The sequence below is a fragment of the Aulonocara stuartgranti genome (assembly GCF_965226115.1).
Source record: "Aulonocara stuartgranti genome assembly, chromosome: 12".
NCBI classification, from domain to species: Eukaryota; Metazoa; Chordata; class Actinopteri; order Cichliformes; family Cichlidae; genus Aulonocara; species Aulonocara stuartgranti.
The window spans coordinates 1,757,717-1,774,385 of NC_138948.1; the positions used below are offsets into that span (position 1 = coordinate 1,757,717).

The following is a 16,669-nucleotide window of genomic DNA, read 5'->3' on the forward strand; positions in this document are numbered from 1 at the left end:
TAATCCCAGTAACTACATGGTGTCCTGGTGGGAGAAAACCACAGACAGAACCCACTGCAAACTATCCTGATTGCTCCACTGAGCTGTCGATCCAAACTTAAAAGTAGGAAAGCTATGATTTCAAGGCTTGATGCAGAATTTTCTGTATGTTTTTGTACTTGACAGCTTAAACCACAATAAATAGCGATAGCATACATGTGGTGTGTGTGTAGTTGTCTGTCTCTTATAACTCCAGTGATTTTACTGTGGTTTGAAATCCAGCAACTAACCACTCTTACTAGATTGTATCCTGTCATCTCAACAAGAACAAATTAAGTTGTTGAATTTGATACAGATCCTGCGTGATTTAATTATGTTCAACATAGAAGATGAAATTATTTTGTTTAAACTGCAAGTTAGACTCTTGTAAATGTAACAAACACCCAGTTTCATTTTTTGAGTGTAGATCAAGGTTGGCCTGTTTTGACCTTTTTATATTTTCACATTCACATTAGAATCATTATTTTTCTCCCAGTGCAGAGAGCTCACAACCATCTTCCAAACAAAGCAAGGTTTGCTTCTTTAAATACAGGCAGTCAAACTGTTCTTTTTCATACTAATTCAAGAATTCAAGAACTAAAAGACAAAGTGAGGTGTTAGTCTTTGAAAATGACCCAAACCCGACACTCATTAATGTTTATTGTGGGGACCACAGTCCAGAAGAAACGTCAGCTCTTTACTGAAAGCAGTGACATCGTCTGCTGTGTTTTTTATGCATTCAAAATGAACTTTTAAATTAAAGATTCATAAAATCTGTTTGAGTAAAAAAAGTGTAGAAAAAAATAAAAACTATGCATCTGACATCATGGTTGTTGCTGAGTTTTTATTTTTCATGAATGACTGAGCATGACTTAGCCACTTTGCATTTGTCATAAATTCTCATGAATCTTTTTCTATCATTCGTGTCACAAACAAAGCCACGCAAAGAGTTCTCAGTGTTTCACTTTCACTTCCCAGTTCATAAAAAATTCTAGGCTGAGGTCATAAACATAAATAAGAAATGGGAAACACACAAGTTATAATATATTATATATAAACGTACCTGTACATAACCACGAAGGAACCTCACAGCAGAAGGATTACTCCCAGCCTATGATAAGATTGTACTGTATATTATTATATATAATGTTTTTTTCTCTTTTATGTTTACAAATGTCAAGAAGCCAGAAGCAAAGGGAGACCACACGAACAAGGAAGGTTTGTTTATTACATAACAATATTTGTTCACCCCCCAAAAATACACATTCAAAGCACCACAACATTATTGTGATATCACACAGAACTGTCACATGATGTTACAGCTGTCAGCTGAGGTCTGTAGGCCGGGCAACCACAATGAAGCAGTTTATTTAAAGTTGTAGATTCAGGTTCTTCATATTATTGGCCACCAGATGTCACCAGAGAGAACTGTGTTGAAAAGCTTCGAGTAATGAAGCCTTTTTTTGATATAAGCTTCAGATCTTTCAGAGAGCTTTATTTGTCCATCGCTACTCAACAGATTAAAGTCAGAATCACAGCGTTCATTGTGCTGACAGAGGGAGACACAAAGGAGGAGACTAGGCCAGAGTGGACACGCCTGAACAGAATCTAACTGAGGAGACAGCAGAAGTCAAACAGAACATAATAGAGTAGATGGAAAATTATCATAAAAGACGATAACTAAATATTACGGAAAATAATGACACAGACTGCAAACAAAGGGAAACTCAGAAAGATAAAGAAACAATAAAGTACTGAAAGAATTAGAGCCAGAAGTAAAACACAAACTAGATCTGAAAATCCAAATTATGAGCTCAAAACATCCCAAAAAACTAAAACACTGGGCCAATGACACGATGCTTTCTTCTGATCAAAACTCTGTTTGGATTCACTCACACGTTCCTTCATTAGAGGCAAAATGATGCAACAAGATAAAAAGTGATCCTCACACTGGTCTTGGATATACAGGCCTAAAATAAAACAAACAAACAAACAAACAAACTCAATAAGCTCAGTTACCAAATTTTCTTCACATTACTATTACAGATGATCTGCAGCCACTCAGACTGAACTCTGAGTTTTATTAAAAACAGTCAGTGCAGTCAGCTGAAACAGTCGTAGACAAACAGACATGAGAAGTGGCTACACTTTAAGTAAGGAAATAAGATCAGTAACGGTCTCATAGATTGGGTTACCATGACTCAAACCTTTTAAGTTTTAAGCAGTAGTTATGAGGAGGGTACATTCTGGTTCCTCTTTTGAGGACTTTAATAAAAACTTAAACAATAAGTAAATCTTTAACTTAATTTTCTACCCTTTGTTGTCTTCATTGCTTTCTTTATGGTTTCTTTGCAGTGTCTGAGATCAGGGTCGTTCTGCTGGTGGTCATCCTGCAGCTTGAACCCTTCACAGAGAATCACAAACAGAGACTCTGCAAAGTCCTGAAACTCTTCGGAGAACGAGTGTTTGATCATTTGCTGGTTCTGCTGTCAGCATCCAAAAAGAGGAGTTTCATGAAAAAAAAGCCTGGGCTCCATCGTCCCTTAAAAGATTTGATCAAAATGTGCAGCTACAGATATTTGTGGAGGATAAACCTCAAACATCAAGAGCTCCTCAGACGCCTGGTCCGGATTTTTAAAGCACGTAGTTAGGAAAGCTTCAGTGAGGTCAGGTCTCAAAATGCAGAAATAAGCTGCACTGTGTAACTCGCAGAGGACCACACACCTTTTAAAAGCAGAGTAAAGATCAAAAGGTTGTTTGGTGAGTATCAACCAACCGCAAGGGGTAAAAGTAGTTTTTTTAAAAAAGACAAAAAAAAAGATGTATAGGAATATTTGGTTATCTGGACGTATGTTTGATGCTCTTTAGTCTGTTGGTTTGTAGATGGTTTGGTATCTCTTCCCTGAAGTGTGCCAAAGCCTCCAAACATCTGTTCTCCCGACAGGTGAACCGATGGTTGTCAAGATCTTTGGGGATCTTGATGTGACCTAAAATAATACCCTCAGAGCACCTAATGACAAGTGACCAGGTGAAGGTCATTGAGAGACTTTTCTAAAAATGTTTCTAACATTTTTGACTTTATCTGTTCTTTTTCCGTCCTTGGACCTGAAGGAACAGTGCTGATTAATAATTAACAGAAATAAAAATTCGTCAGCCCCTCAGGCGATTAGAGCTGAAGCTGATGATGTAACAGCTGCAGACACAGATTGGAGCTGTATTTCTGTCACAACCGGAGAAAAAATGTTTCTGATTTTCATTTACCATCATCCAAAGTTTAAAAGCTTCTGGTGTGAATCATCTCAAATCAGTTCTTGTGCAGGCAGATGCAAATTGACAACCAATAAATAATCATGACGACAAGTTGACACAATGATAAATACCTGATAACATATTAGGACATGTCAGTTACAAACGTCATCTCAAAATTCTCTTCTATCACAACGAAATATAGATGTTATCTAATGGTAATGTTTACATTTTAATCTAATTCTTTTTAAGATCACAGCACTCCTCCCCCTGTCCTCCTACTCCCTGTTTTTAATTTTCATTTACTTTTTTTTTTTTTTACCTTTTTTGTGTCTGACTGAGACATGGCAGCAAAATAAGGATTATGTCCACTTGAATGAAATCTGCCCGGCTGGCTGCTCTGTCATTGGAACTCCGTGTCTTTCGGGTGGAGGACTTGCTGCTGTTTACCAGGACAGACTCACATGCAGACTGATGAACCCAGACTGTCACGGTCCGGGGCAGCGGCCGTGTGGAGAGTGGAAGGAGGACCCAAAACGCAGCACTTATTCAGATGTGAGGGTGATTTATTGTTAATAACAAACACAAAGTGGAGATGGCAAACAGAACTAAGGACGAAACTAAACTGGGATAAACTACACAGAGGAGTGGCAAACCTGAACATGAACATGAACATGAAGGGAGAACAGCAGGGAGAACACGCAGAGGATTACACCAAGTAGGAACACAGACGACGCGACGAGGAGCAGAGGAAAACACACACTATAAGTACACAGAGAGACACTGGGAAATCACACACAGGTGGGAGACACAGCTGGACCTGGTTAACCTGACGAGACAGGGGAACACTAACACCAGGGACCAATAGAGGGAGCACCAACCCAAAACCCAGTATCTAAAATCCCAAAACACAAACCATCCCAAAACAGCCATGAATAATAATGAAAGTAATAACAATAAAGAACACAAACACAAAGTCACCGAGTCATGGTCGCAGGACCATGACACAGACTCCTTTTACTCATTTCAGTCACAGATGACTAAGGTCGGTTCTCTGAACACCTTTTACTGTATTTTAATCTATCGACCTCCTCGACCTGCTGGGGTCTTTTTAACTGAATTTAACAACCTTCTGACATCGATCATTAAACTGTAGAAGGTTGTAATATTGGGAGACTTAAACCTTCATATTGCTGCTGAGCTCAGTGTTATCACTGAGTCTTTTAACTTTAAGCAGCAGTTTCTGGCCCCACACATACAAAGGGCCACACACTGATCTTGTTTTCTCCCTGGGTTTAAATATACATGATGTATGTGTGGAAGATGTCCATGTGAGTGACCATAGCTGCATATTTTTTAATTTATCATTTTACGTGGATCCTTCACCTCCTAAACTGATGATTCAAAGGCGGATTATAACACAGGATGCTGCTAGAAGGTTCTCTGCCATGTTTGACTGTCGCATGGCTCATAATGATATGGATTCACTAATTTTGTCTTTTAACAATCAATGTAAATCTATTTTAGATACGGTGGCACCTCTGAAACTAAATGTTGTCCATTCTTCAAAGTTCTGTCCTTCAAATGAAATTTTAGAGACTGGAAAGCAAAACTTTTGCGAGATCTCGCAAAAGTCCGTCTTAATTTTTATTTCTCCCATGTCCCCTGCGGGGCTCCGTAATCATGGCATTAGAAAGGGGAAAAAAACAACAAATGATAGGTTTGTAGTTTGAACTTATTCGCTGGAACGTTCATGACAATTTACTACACAGCAAAATCAAGACACAAGTAGGCAAAGTTCTTTTTGTTACTCATGCATGAGGGAGACCTGCCTGGAGCCAAGTGTCGTTCCACCACTTGACCTCCGTCAGACTCTCAGCCAGGTTCCCCATAGCACTCCTTTTATTGTGGTTACATGAATATACATAGGGGCATTAACATATGACGTCTTACATAGGTATACATGTGAACAAAGAATACTGTGTGTGTGTGTGTGTGTGTGTGTGTGTGTGTGTGTGTGTGTGTGTGTGTCAAAGTCAAAGTCAAAGTCAACTTTATTTGTCAATTCTGCCACATGTACAGGACATACAGAGAATAGAAATTTCGTTACTCTCAAACCCTAGATGAAATAGCAAATGAACATTTAAATATAAGAGAGTGATTAAAAAATGCAAGTAAAATAATTAAAAAGTAAAAATTTAAATAAATACAATACAATTTTACATATAACAAGAAAGCTATACAATATACAATGTTGGGTGTGCATTCTCCTGAAGTCCACAACAATCTCCTTCGTCTTCTCCACATTCAGAGAGAGATTGTTGTCAACACACCACGTGGCCAGGCGTCTCACCTCACTTCTGTAGTCGGTCTCATCCCTGTTGCTAATGAGACCCACCACCGTTGTGTCGTCCGCAAACTTGATGAAGAGGTTGGAGCTGTATGATGGAGTGCAGTCATGGGTCAGCAGAGTGAAGAGGAGGGGGCTCAGCACACATCCCTGCGGGGCCCCCGTGTTTAAAATGATGGTGCTGGATGCATTACTGTGTGTGTGTGTGTGTCTGTGGGGTCAGAGTGTGACCCCATAAATGACTTCCCTAAACCTGCTGGTCTGGAAGTCCAGCGGTTCATCTAAACAAAAGGCACTTAGCCTGAAACAGAAATAGATACGTTTATCCCACCATAAAACAATAAAACAAGGTACGACCTCTCCCATGCTACCAGGATGTGGGTGTGAAGGCCAGAGCACTCTGGAATGCACACAATGCCTTTGCAGACCACTAAAGATCACACATCCTATCACTACACAATCGATTATACACCTCTAAGCATATATGGTTAAATATTTCTTAATACAAATGACAATAATAAAATCTAAACCCATCAACAACTCTACAACATGTTATTCGAGAAAGAAAGTTTATTTAATTCTATGAACTTCTAAATCTGTTCCAACTGCACCTGCACCTTCCCATCAACCCAAAGCCTCTGAAAACAAATATGTTTAAATACCTTTAAAGCAACTACAGGCCCAGAAAGAAGGCGGGGGGGGGGAGGAATCAAAAACAGACAAAAAGGGCAGATGTCAAAACAAAAAGGTTGTCGTGTATGCCATTAACATAACCAGGTACAGCCATACAAAAAGTTTTCAATTAAGTCAGAAAAATACTATAAAGTATTAGGAACAAACAGCTGAATTAGTAGGCTACTTTACACATCATTAAACAAAGTGCTGCTCTCTGTCTAAAATTATGCTGATATTCATAGTAATTTCATGCAAGTCAAAGTTTTATGCTTCATTTTAGGCCTACTACTTGTTCCACTTTGGTACAATTGTTGTGGTTACCTGGAGTTAAATAAACGTTTTTTATGTTGTATAACAAGGTGGTTTAGAACAATCGTAAAACTATCCAGTCTTTAAGTGATGACATACCTGAACCCCGTTTGCCGACCCAAACTATTCTGCATTTATTAAGGCTGTTGTGTTTTTAACATGTTTTAAGGCTTTATATCCTGTTCTATTTAATCTGAACAAGCCCCTAAAAAAAGGCAATGATCACTGTCGGCCTGTCTCGATTTGTATTACCACTATTTATCGGCAGCATGTTTTAAAGCAGTTTTTAAAACCATACGATGTAACTGCAGCCCATGCAGCAGTATGTTAATGACTAACCTCGTATTGTAGATGGATTATCTCAGTTGTTCTCCTGAATTTTTCAGAAATCTCTCAGTCAGAACATTATATGTATTCCATTAATGAATGCTACTCTTTTTATAGTGACACTGAGGACCAGAGGTGTGTGTGTGTGTGTGTGTGTGTGTGTACAGGGACTGCCCAGGGAACTCCAGGGTTGAGCTGCTGGAGAGAAGCATTGAGCATTGTTAAGGTTCAAAAATTGAGGAAGGGTACAAGAGGTGATCGAAGAATAACCACACTGATCCGGCCGGGTGAAGTCAAACGATGATTTTAATTCACGCGTGGGAAGATCACTAGAAACAGCAATTGATCTTCAACTTACTAAAAGCACAAACAATTATTTTATAATATCAGGGTTTGATTACTGACGCCCCTTCATGCGTCACAGATACATTTTATACATAGATCAGATCAACACCACAATGACTTTTAACACAGTTCGAAAGAACATCATCTTCTATTTTCATGGCTGGCACTTCCTGTCTACCTTTCAGTTTTTGTCTTGTTCCTCTTTCTTGCCGAGACAACAAGGAACGGTTCCTCTTTTACCGAGACAATTTTGCAGTTACAACCAGACATGACTAACCTCTCTCCTCTAAATAAATCTAACTAATGTGTGTGTGTGTTGACCTCACTCAGCCTCTATGTCACCTCTCGCACTTCTGACCTTTTACCAGACCAGAGGCTCACTGAGACTATGTGTATGTCATCTACTAAATAAATCTTCTAATCAAAAACCTCTAATGAAACCTTAATATAAAATAACCCGATATAAGTGTTTTGTAAGCATGTATTGCAATCCTTCTATGTTCTAGTTTTCCCTCAGCATGGATCATCTGAACAGTCACGTCAGTGAAACTTAAGACCTTTAAAGAACCTGAACATCAACTCAAATAAGCACAGATATGCAATATGTATAAAATAGTTATAACTGCATCTGAAATACAAAGTTAACATCATCATAAACATCTTAAGGCCATCTTAAAGCTATCTGTTACATTTTTAAAGCAATGATCATACTGCAGATTATATTATGCTGGTAAAATACTTTTTGTTCATCCCCACAGCACACACTGTACAACTAAAGACTGTTAGAACATATTCAAATGCTGTGTGGGTCTGTGGTGTGTCACATATAGTATTACAATCCTTTGTGATATTATATAGTACATCGTATTGAAAATAAGCAGCAATGATAAATGTAACTCTAACAAGGTTATATCAGTATGCTTGATTTGTTATCTGTGCTTTTCCATTAGGTGTTTTTCCTTGTGGTCAGCCAGAGCCTTTAACAGCCCATACTTCTCATCTTTGTCTTGAAGTTTCTTCTCGTGCTCCTGTAATGCCTGTTTGTGTTTCTCTTTGACATCATTGAACTCATTCAATGATGTCAATTCAGCTTTCTTTCTGGCCTCATCTTGATATATCTTCTTCAGATTTTCCACAAGTATTTTACAGTTTTCCTCAAGCGGATTTCGTTCTTGTTCTCTCCTTTCTTCTTCCTGCATGCACATTTTTTCAAGGTTTTTCAATATTTGCACTATCTCTTGTCTCTGTTCATCTTCTTGTCTTAGTTTCTCCCACCATTCTCTTCGTTCTTTCTCCCAGGCTTCTTGTTTTCTCTTCATTATCTTCTGAATTTGTTTTTCCAACATTTCAAGTTGTGTTTTCAAATTCGGTCTGTATAATTCTTCCTCATTTTTCCATTTCCATTTCCTGTTCTCTTCTTCTCTCATTTCCTGTTCTTTCTTCCTCTCCTCATGCTCCTTCTTTATATTTTCCTCCATCTCCTTGAGTTTCTGGTCTCTTTCCTGCTGAAGTTTTTTCTTCTCTTCTTCCAATCTTTTTGTCATTGTTTTCATTTCTTCCTCATGTTTTCTTTCAAGCTCCTCTCTCAGTCTCTTCATCTCTTCTTCCTTCTCCTTCAGGATTCTCTCTACTTCTTTCTGTATCGCAGCTTCAGCCTCTTCCAGCATCTCATTGGTGTAGCAGCGTCCTCCATTGTCCTTCACCATGGTGTCAATCTTTGTTATCAACTCACTGACCTGTGAGCGGTTTTGCTTATCATAGCCATGGAAAGGTTTCGATAAAAATGTATCTGCTCTTCCTAGGATGGTGTTTCCTGAAGAGCTCTTTCCACAGCCAGTCTTACCTAACAGCACAATCCTGAACAACTTACAAGTAGCAGTGCTTCTGTATTTAAGTTCTGTCCACCATTCTTTCTGTTCTTTCTCCCACTCTTCTTGTTTTCTGCTTTCTTCCAGCTTTCTGTCGACATTTGTCTTTTCCTCTTTTTCTGACTGAATTTGTTTATCCACTATTTCAATCTGTTTGTTAAAATTCTCCCGATATCTTTCTACTTCCTTTTTCTTATTGATTTCTTCTTCATTTCTAATTTGTTCTTCTTTTCTTCTCCTCTCTTGTTCGAACCTAATTTTCTCCTCCATTTCCTGGAGTTCTTTGGCTTTTTCTTGTCTCTCCTGTTCCATTTGTTTCCTCTCTTTTTCCATGATTTGCTTAATGGTTTCCATTTCTTGATTGTATTTTCTCTGAATCTCTTCTTCCTTCTCCTTCAGGATCCTCAACGTTTCTTTCCTTATCGCAGTTTCAGCCTCTTGCAGCATCTTATTGGTGTAGTAGTTGCCTCCATTGTTCTTCATCATGGTGTCAATCTTTTTTATCAGCTCACTGACTTGTGTGCGGTTTTGTTTCTCAGAGTTATTGAACACATGGTATCTTCCTCCACAGTCAGAGATCAGCTTCTTAAAGGAAATATGACATTTGTTCTTGATGTAATCATCAACAGACTCTCCCTGACGCTCCAGTTCATCTCCTCTGGTTGAAAAAAAAAAATTTAACTTTTCTGAATCCTTCCTAAAGAATTTCTTGATGAGTTTCACCGTCTCCTTCTCTTCTGCTGTGAATCTGCCGACCTGTATCACCAGCAGGAAAACATGTGGTCCTGGAGCCAGGAGACTGACACATTTCACCATCTCCTCTTGAATTTCTTCATTGGACAAACTTGTGTCAAACAGACCAGGAGTGTCGACCACAACAACAGGACGACCATCCACCTCACCCTCTGCCTTCGTACAATATGTTGTGACCGACATTTGACTTGATGCAGCTATAAACTTGTCGTTTCCTAAAATCGTGTTTCCTGTAGAGCTCTTTCCACAGCCGGTCTTCCCAATCAGCACAATCCTGAGACAGTCTGAGTCCTGTTCTCCACCTTCACCACCTAAAACATAAACATAAAGTTTTATATTTATTATTATAGGTTGTTATATCAAGACTGTAGGACATCAGACTAAGAAAAATATTTGTGCTTACCTGTGATCATGTTCATCTTCAATTTCTTAGCTTCATCTTGTTGCCTCTTAATGATTTTCTCTTGTTGCAAGACTTTCTCCATTTGTGCATGTAGCAAGGTTATAGCTGTATAACAGTGTGGTTTGCCGATGCTCTTTTCAGACAGGCTCATTTTATCCACAGTCTGAAGCATGGTCTCTAAACTATCCCTCTGCTGTTTAGCCTTGATATTGAGAACCACATGTCTTTGTCTAAAAGTCTGAAAGAGCTTCTGGATGTCCTGGTTTTCCTTGAAAAAGTTAATAACAGCTGGATCTGCAGGATCCGACTCCACAGTGAACAGAATCATGGTGAAGTCATTGACTCGAGAGCCGAATGCATCCTGGATGGTCTCTAACTCTCCCTTGTCTTCATCAGTGAGGGGAGCCACAGGTAGGACCAGGATGAAGGCATGGACACCCTCAGGATCACAGAGGGAGATACACTTGAATGATTCCTCCATCACTGCCTCCTGAGGTTTTCCATACAAGGCAGGCAGCTCCACCAGGGAAACCCAACGTCCACACACCTCTCCCTGATGTTTAACACACTCTGATGAGTTGGAGGCTGAATGAAGCTCAGTCTGACCTAAAATGGCCTTGGCTGCTGACGTCTTCCCTGCTCCTCTCCTCCCACACAGAACCAGGTTCAGACTGGACTTCAGATTGGGTTTAGCCTCTTCTTTTAGCATTAGATATTTTCCCCAGTTTTCACTCACTATCTCATTCATTTCTTCCATCAACTCTGAATAATCTGTAGCAGAACAATTTTTGTCAAACCAGTTCTGCCTTTGATTGCAGTCTTCAATGAGTTTTTCCACTGAGTTATTGCCTTTCTCCTCTTTCTGTGTTATAATGACCATTGAGTGTTTAAGGGCATCTTGACCAAACAAGCTCAGGACCAAATTCAGAGTTTTTCTGTCTTCTTCGGTGAAATCAGAAGGTTTGACTAACAGCAGCAGAACATTTGGTCCAGGAGGACAGAGACTCACACAGCTCTTCATCACTTCGAACAGAGTTTTCACAGACAGACTGAAGATGTCGGGGGTTTTGACTACTGTTAGCGGTTTCCCTTTCCACTCTCCAGAGGCAGCGCGACATTGCTTTCCTCCAAGGACTTTAGGCATATTAAACTCTTTCTTTCTAATGATGATCTTTTCGAGGGATGATTTTTTGTTCTCACTTTTTCCAAAAAGCATTATCCTGAGTTCATGTGCTGAAAAACAAAAAAAATGACAAAAGATAAAACTTGTAAATTACCTTTAAAATTGTGACACACAGACTTTTGTCACCACAGTTTTACTACATTCTGTTACAGGGTTTGAAACATTAATAAGATCACCTGATTGGTTAAATACCACCACCATTTACTTCTTTTTCCTAAAACAGTTAGCTGATGATTGCTCATGATAACAAGAAAACTGCAGATGCACTCTCTACTCACAGCGCACAACCAGTATCACCTTTTAATATCATCTGCCCCTCTGTGAATCGCTGCCTTATCGTGGTGGGGGGGCTTGTGTGTTCCAGGGATCCCAGGTGCTATGCTGTTGGGGGGCTTTTGCCACCTGGTTGTGTGTCCCATTACAAGTTGGCCCTGAGTGAGAGACCAGACACTAAGCCATTTAGAAGACCCTTATAAGACCCTTACCAGACCAAGGGAACAGTTTACCCTGTCAGGCATCCGGTTACCTGGGCACCATTTTGGAGCTAGGACATGGGAGGTGACCCGAAGGAGAGCATCTGGTGACTTGCCTTAGCCCATGGGGCCTGGCTGGGTGCAACCTGAAGAAGGAACATAGGCCCATCCTCCTTTAGGCAACCCATCTTAAGACACCATAGAGGTCGGGTGCAATGTGTGTACTAAGAACGTTGACACTGGCAGACTGATCCCTGCTACAGAGACTGGTGACTTGGACATGGACTCTCACCTCTCTGGTGGGGAAGGAGCCTGAGCTAGTGCATGAGGCCTGGGAATGCTTTGGTATTCCACCGGATAAGCTAGAGGAGTTGGCTAGAAAGAGGAAGGTGTGAGGTTCTCTGCTTAGGCTGCTGCCTCCAGAAACCAGAGTCTGGGGACAACAGGGACAAAGTCATCCCTCACTGTAGGTGAGGACACAGAGGCAGTTATACAACTCGTTGGTGGCAGAGCCCCTGGGGTGGATGAGGTTTGCTCTGAGTTCCTGAAGGCTCTGGATGTTGTAGGGCTGTCTTGGTTCACACACCTCTACAGGATCTCATTGAGAGCCTTTAGATTGGTAAGCCGGGGTGGGGGTTCTCATCCTCAACAAGGTGGACATAAGGGGGTGCTCCAACTACAGTGGCTTGCAAAAGTATTCTGCCCCCTTGAACTTTTCCACATTTTGTCACATTACAGCCACAAACATGAATCAATGTTATTGGAATTCCACGTGAAACACCAACACAAAGTGGTGCACACGTGAGAAGTGGAACGAAAATCAAACATGATTCCAAACATTTTTTACAAATAAATAACTGCAAAGTGGGGTGTGCGTAATTATTAAGCCCCTGAGTCAATACTTTGTAGAACCACCTTTTGCTGCAATTCCAGCTGCCAGTCTTTTAGGGTCTGTCTCTACCAGCTTTGCACATCTAAAGACTGAAATCTTTGCCCATTCTTCTTTGCAAAACAGCTCCAGCTCAGTCAGATTAGATGGGCAGCGTCTGTGAACAGCAGTTTTCAGATCTTGCCACAGATTCACGATTGGATTTAGATCTGGACTTTGACTGGGCCGTTCTAACACATGGATATGTTTTGTTTTAAACCATCCCATTGTTGCCCTGGCTTTATGTTCAGGGTCGTTGTCCTGCTGGAAGCTGAACCTCCGCCCCAGTCTCAAGTCTTTTGCAGACTCCAAGAGGTTTTCTTCCAAGACTGCCCTGTATTTGGCTCCATCCATCTTCCCATCAACTCTGACCAGCTTTCCTGTCCCTGCTGAAGAGAAGCTCCCCCAGAGCATGATGCTGCCACCACCATATCTGACAGTGGGGATGGTGTGTTCAGAGTGATGTGCAGTGTTAGTTTTCCACCACACATAGCGTTTTGCATTTTGGCCAAAAAATTCCATTGTGGTCTCATCTGACCAGAGCAGCTTCTTCCACATGTTTGCTGTGTCCCCCCACATGGCTTGTGGCAAACTGCAAACGGGACTTCTTATGGTTTTCTGTTAACAATGGCTTTCTTCTTGCCACTCTTCCATAAAGGCCAACTTTGCGCCATGCACGACTAATAGTTGTCCTATGGACAGATTCCAGAGTCACCATGGGCCTCTTGGCTGCATTTCTGATCAGCGCACTCCTTGTTCGGCCTGTGAGTTTAGGTGGATGGCCTTGTCTTGGTAGGTTTACAGTTGTGCCATACTCCTTCCATTTCTGAGTGATGGCTGAATAATTACGCACACCCCACTTTGCAGTTATTTATTTGTAAAAAATGTTTGGAATCATGTCTGATTTTCGTTCCACTTCTCACGTGTGCACAACTTTGTATTGGTCTTTCACGTGGAATTCCAATAACATTGATTCATGTTTGTTGCTGTAATGTGACAAAATGTGGGAAAGTTCAAGGGGGTCGAATACTTTTGCAAGCCACTGTATATGGGGATCACATTCCTCAACCTCTTCCAGGAAAGTCTATTCCAGGATGATGGAAAGGAAGGTCCATGCTTTAGTCAAAACTCGGACACAGAAGGAACAATGTGGTTGTAGTCCCAATCACGGAACACTGGACCAGCTCTTAACCTCACAGAGATATCTGAGGGTGCATGGAAGTTTGCCCTACTCGTCTACATGCGTTTAGTGGACTTGGAGAACGCATTTGACCGTGTCCCTCAGAGCATTCTGTGAGTTCTTCAGGGGTATGGAGTGTTTTACCTGTTGCAGCAAGCCATTTGATTCTTCTACAACCATTGCTAGAGCTGGGTCCACACTGCTGGCAACAAGTCAGACTCCTGGTGGGTGTTGGACTCCAGCAGGACTGCCCTTTGTCACCAATCCAGTTCATTATTTTTATGGACAGAATTTCTAGGTGCTGTGGTGGTGGAAGGCTTCCACTTTGTTGGCGTCAGAAATTCGTCTCTGCTTATTTTTTCAGATTATGTGTTTCTCATCAGTTTGGCTCATCAGGTGGTTTCCTCCAGCTCGCATTGCAACAGTTCACAGCCAAGTGTGACGTGGCGAGAATGAGAATCAGCACCTCTAAATCAAAGGCCATGGTCCACAGTTGGAAGAGGAGCTCCGCCTTCTTTCAAATTGGAATCGTTCAAACCCGAACTGAAGTTGGAAAGTTCACAGCTAGACGCAGATGATCTCACCTCTCCGTAATCCATGACTTTCTAAAATAGTTTCCTAGAACTGTTATCAAGCTAAACACCTTTCTTACCAACAGTACCTTAGGCTACGTCCACACGTACACGGGTATTTTTGAAAATACGGTATTTTCTATGCATTTGGGCCTTTCATCTACACATTAACAGCATTCTGGGTCACTGACAGCTGAGATTTTAAAAAACTCCTGCCAGGGTGAAGATTTTCAATTTACTCACGCAACATCAAAGGTGTGCGCCGTTTTTGACGTCACGCTGTGCGCCACGTTATTGTTTACATGAGATGAATTTCAACAATGGCGGATAAAGACAAAATACTGTCTATCCGCTGTTAATCTTACTATCTGCAGTTTTCACAGGCTTACATACACACACACAGTTACTGTCCCTCCGTTAAGAAAGACAGAGGCGTCAGAGTGAACTTCGGACGTGGTTTCTACATTCAACACAGACGTTGTCAAAACCCAAATCCCGACGTCCGTTTTGAATAAATGTAATATTTTTTCAGTTACATTTCTGTATGCTCTATGCATGTGGTTCATTCCTAACTTGTGAGTCTACACAACAGCCAAAATACTGTCTTTAGTTATTAACATTTGAAATAATGAAAGCACTTGAAAATGGCACTTGCAATGTAACACAAAATTAGCTGCCTTTCAGAAAAACAAAAACTTTTCAGAAGTACTGAAGGTTTTGTCAGGATACAAAGGCCTGTTTACTCTTTCCCTCCCAGGCTTCTATACTTCCGATTGGCCAACATTTCATTTTTAGCGTTTACATGTGGACGGGATTATATTTAAGAGTTGGATCATTTAAAAAAAAAAGTCATCTCCAGGATTTCTTTCAGAAAGGTAGTGAGCCAGCAGTTGTCACGAGTTTCCAGACAGTTTTACAAATTGCAGGATTTGTAAAACACTGTTGAAAACCCTGAACTTAAACCTGACCATCACATTATACTGTACAGAAAACACAGTTTTAGACTCACCGCCCCTAATAGGATCCAAGCTGGCAGAGACTTTTTCTTCCTCATCTTGACTGGGTGAAACCGATGTTTCCTCACTGGAAACTTCCTCCCTCATGCTCTTCTTCACCACTGTATCTATGGCTGCTAACAGCTGCTCTTGTTCCAGGTTCTTCTGCCACAACAATTTTTCTCTACATTTCTTGATAATCTCTCCTAACTGTGGATGCTGCTGATACTTTTCAATGGAACTTGAACTCTTGTCTTTGGGCATTATCAGAACCAGTGAACGATCAAATGATGGATCACCGAAGAGTTCAAGGACCATTTGTAGCCTCTGTCTGTGATCCTCAGTGAAGTCTGCAGGCTGGAGGACCAGCAGAAACACATGAGGTCCAGGAGCAGACAGTCTCACACAGTCCTCAACTTGTTTCGTCAGATCTTCTGGGGAGATTTTAGGAGACAGCAGATCTGGAGTGTTGATGAGATCGATTTCTTTCCCCTTCAGCTCCCTTTTGACTCTCAGACAGAGGTCTGCTTTATCCTCAGAGCTGAACACAGTCACTCCCAGTATGAAGTTGCCCACTGAGCTCCTCTTAGACCAGCTGTTCCCCAGCAGAACGACCCTCAGCTCAGACACTGGATTTTTTTAAATATAAATGAGAAAAATATGTATTTTAACAATTGACTTGTTATCATCTATTACAAATTTAAAATAAAATAGTCAATGTTTATATTCACCACTTCAAACACATTTATTCTTGATTTTAATATACAGGATGTTGACTGGGTTAACTTTTACTTACTGTTTGGAGGAAGGAACTCAAAGCTGCCGCTGCGCTTCAGTGGTTCCAAAACATCTGACACTGTAAAAAAATGCACAGTACTGATTCATTCACAAGTAACCTTTTATTAAATGAGCACTTTTTGTTGAAAGGACATACTGATGAAGGTATTTTATTTTTACTTATTGTTGTCATGGTCCTGGGTCGGTGACTCCTTGTTTTTGAGTTTTGAACTTTTAGTTTTTGATTCCATCCTGGTTTGTCACTGT

General features: G+C 40.7%; 1 protein-coding gene across 1 annotated transcript; it reads right to left on the reverse strand.

Annotated features, from left to right (window-relative positions):
• Positions 1-2,315: 2,315 nt before the first annotated feature.
• LOC309719510 (GTPase IMAP family member 8-like) lies at positions 2,316-16,248 on the reverse strand (the record flags this gene model as incomplete). Its single annotated transcript, XM_082555672.1, has 4 exons — positions 15,640-16,248; positions 10,295-11,527; positions 8,902-10,202; positions 2,316-2,504 (listed from the first exon to the last, which is right to left on the reverse strand). Exons 1-4 carry the CDS (start codon positions 15,941-15,943, stop codon positions 2,316-2,318), a joined length of 3,027 nt encoding a protein of 1,008 aa, XP_082411798.1. The 5' UTR covers positions 15,944-16,248.
• Positions 16,249-16,669: the final 421 nt, after the last annotated feature.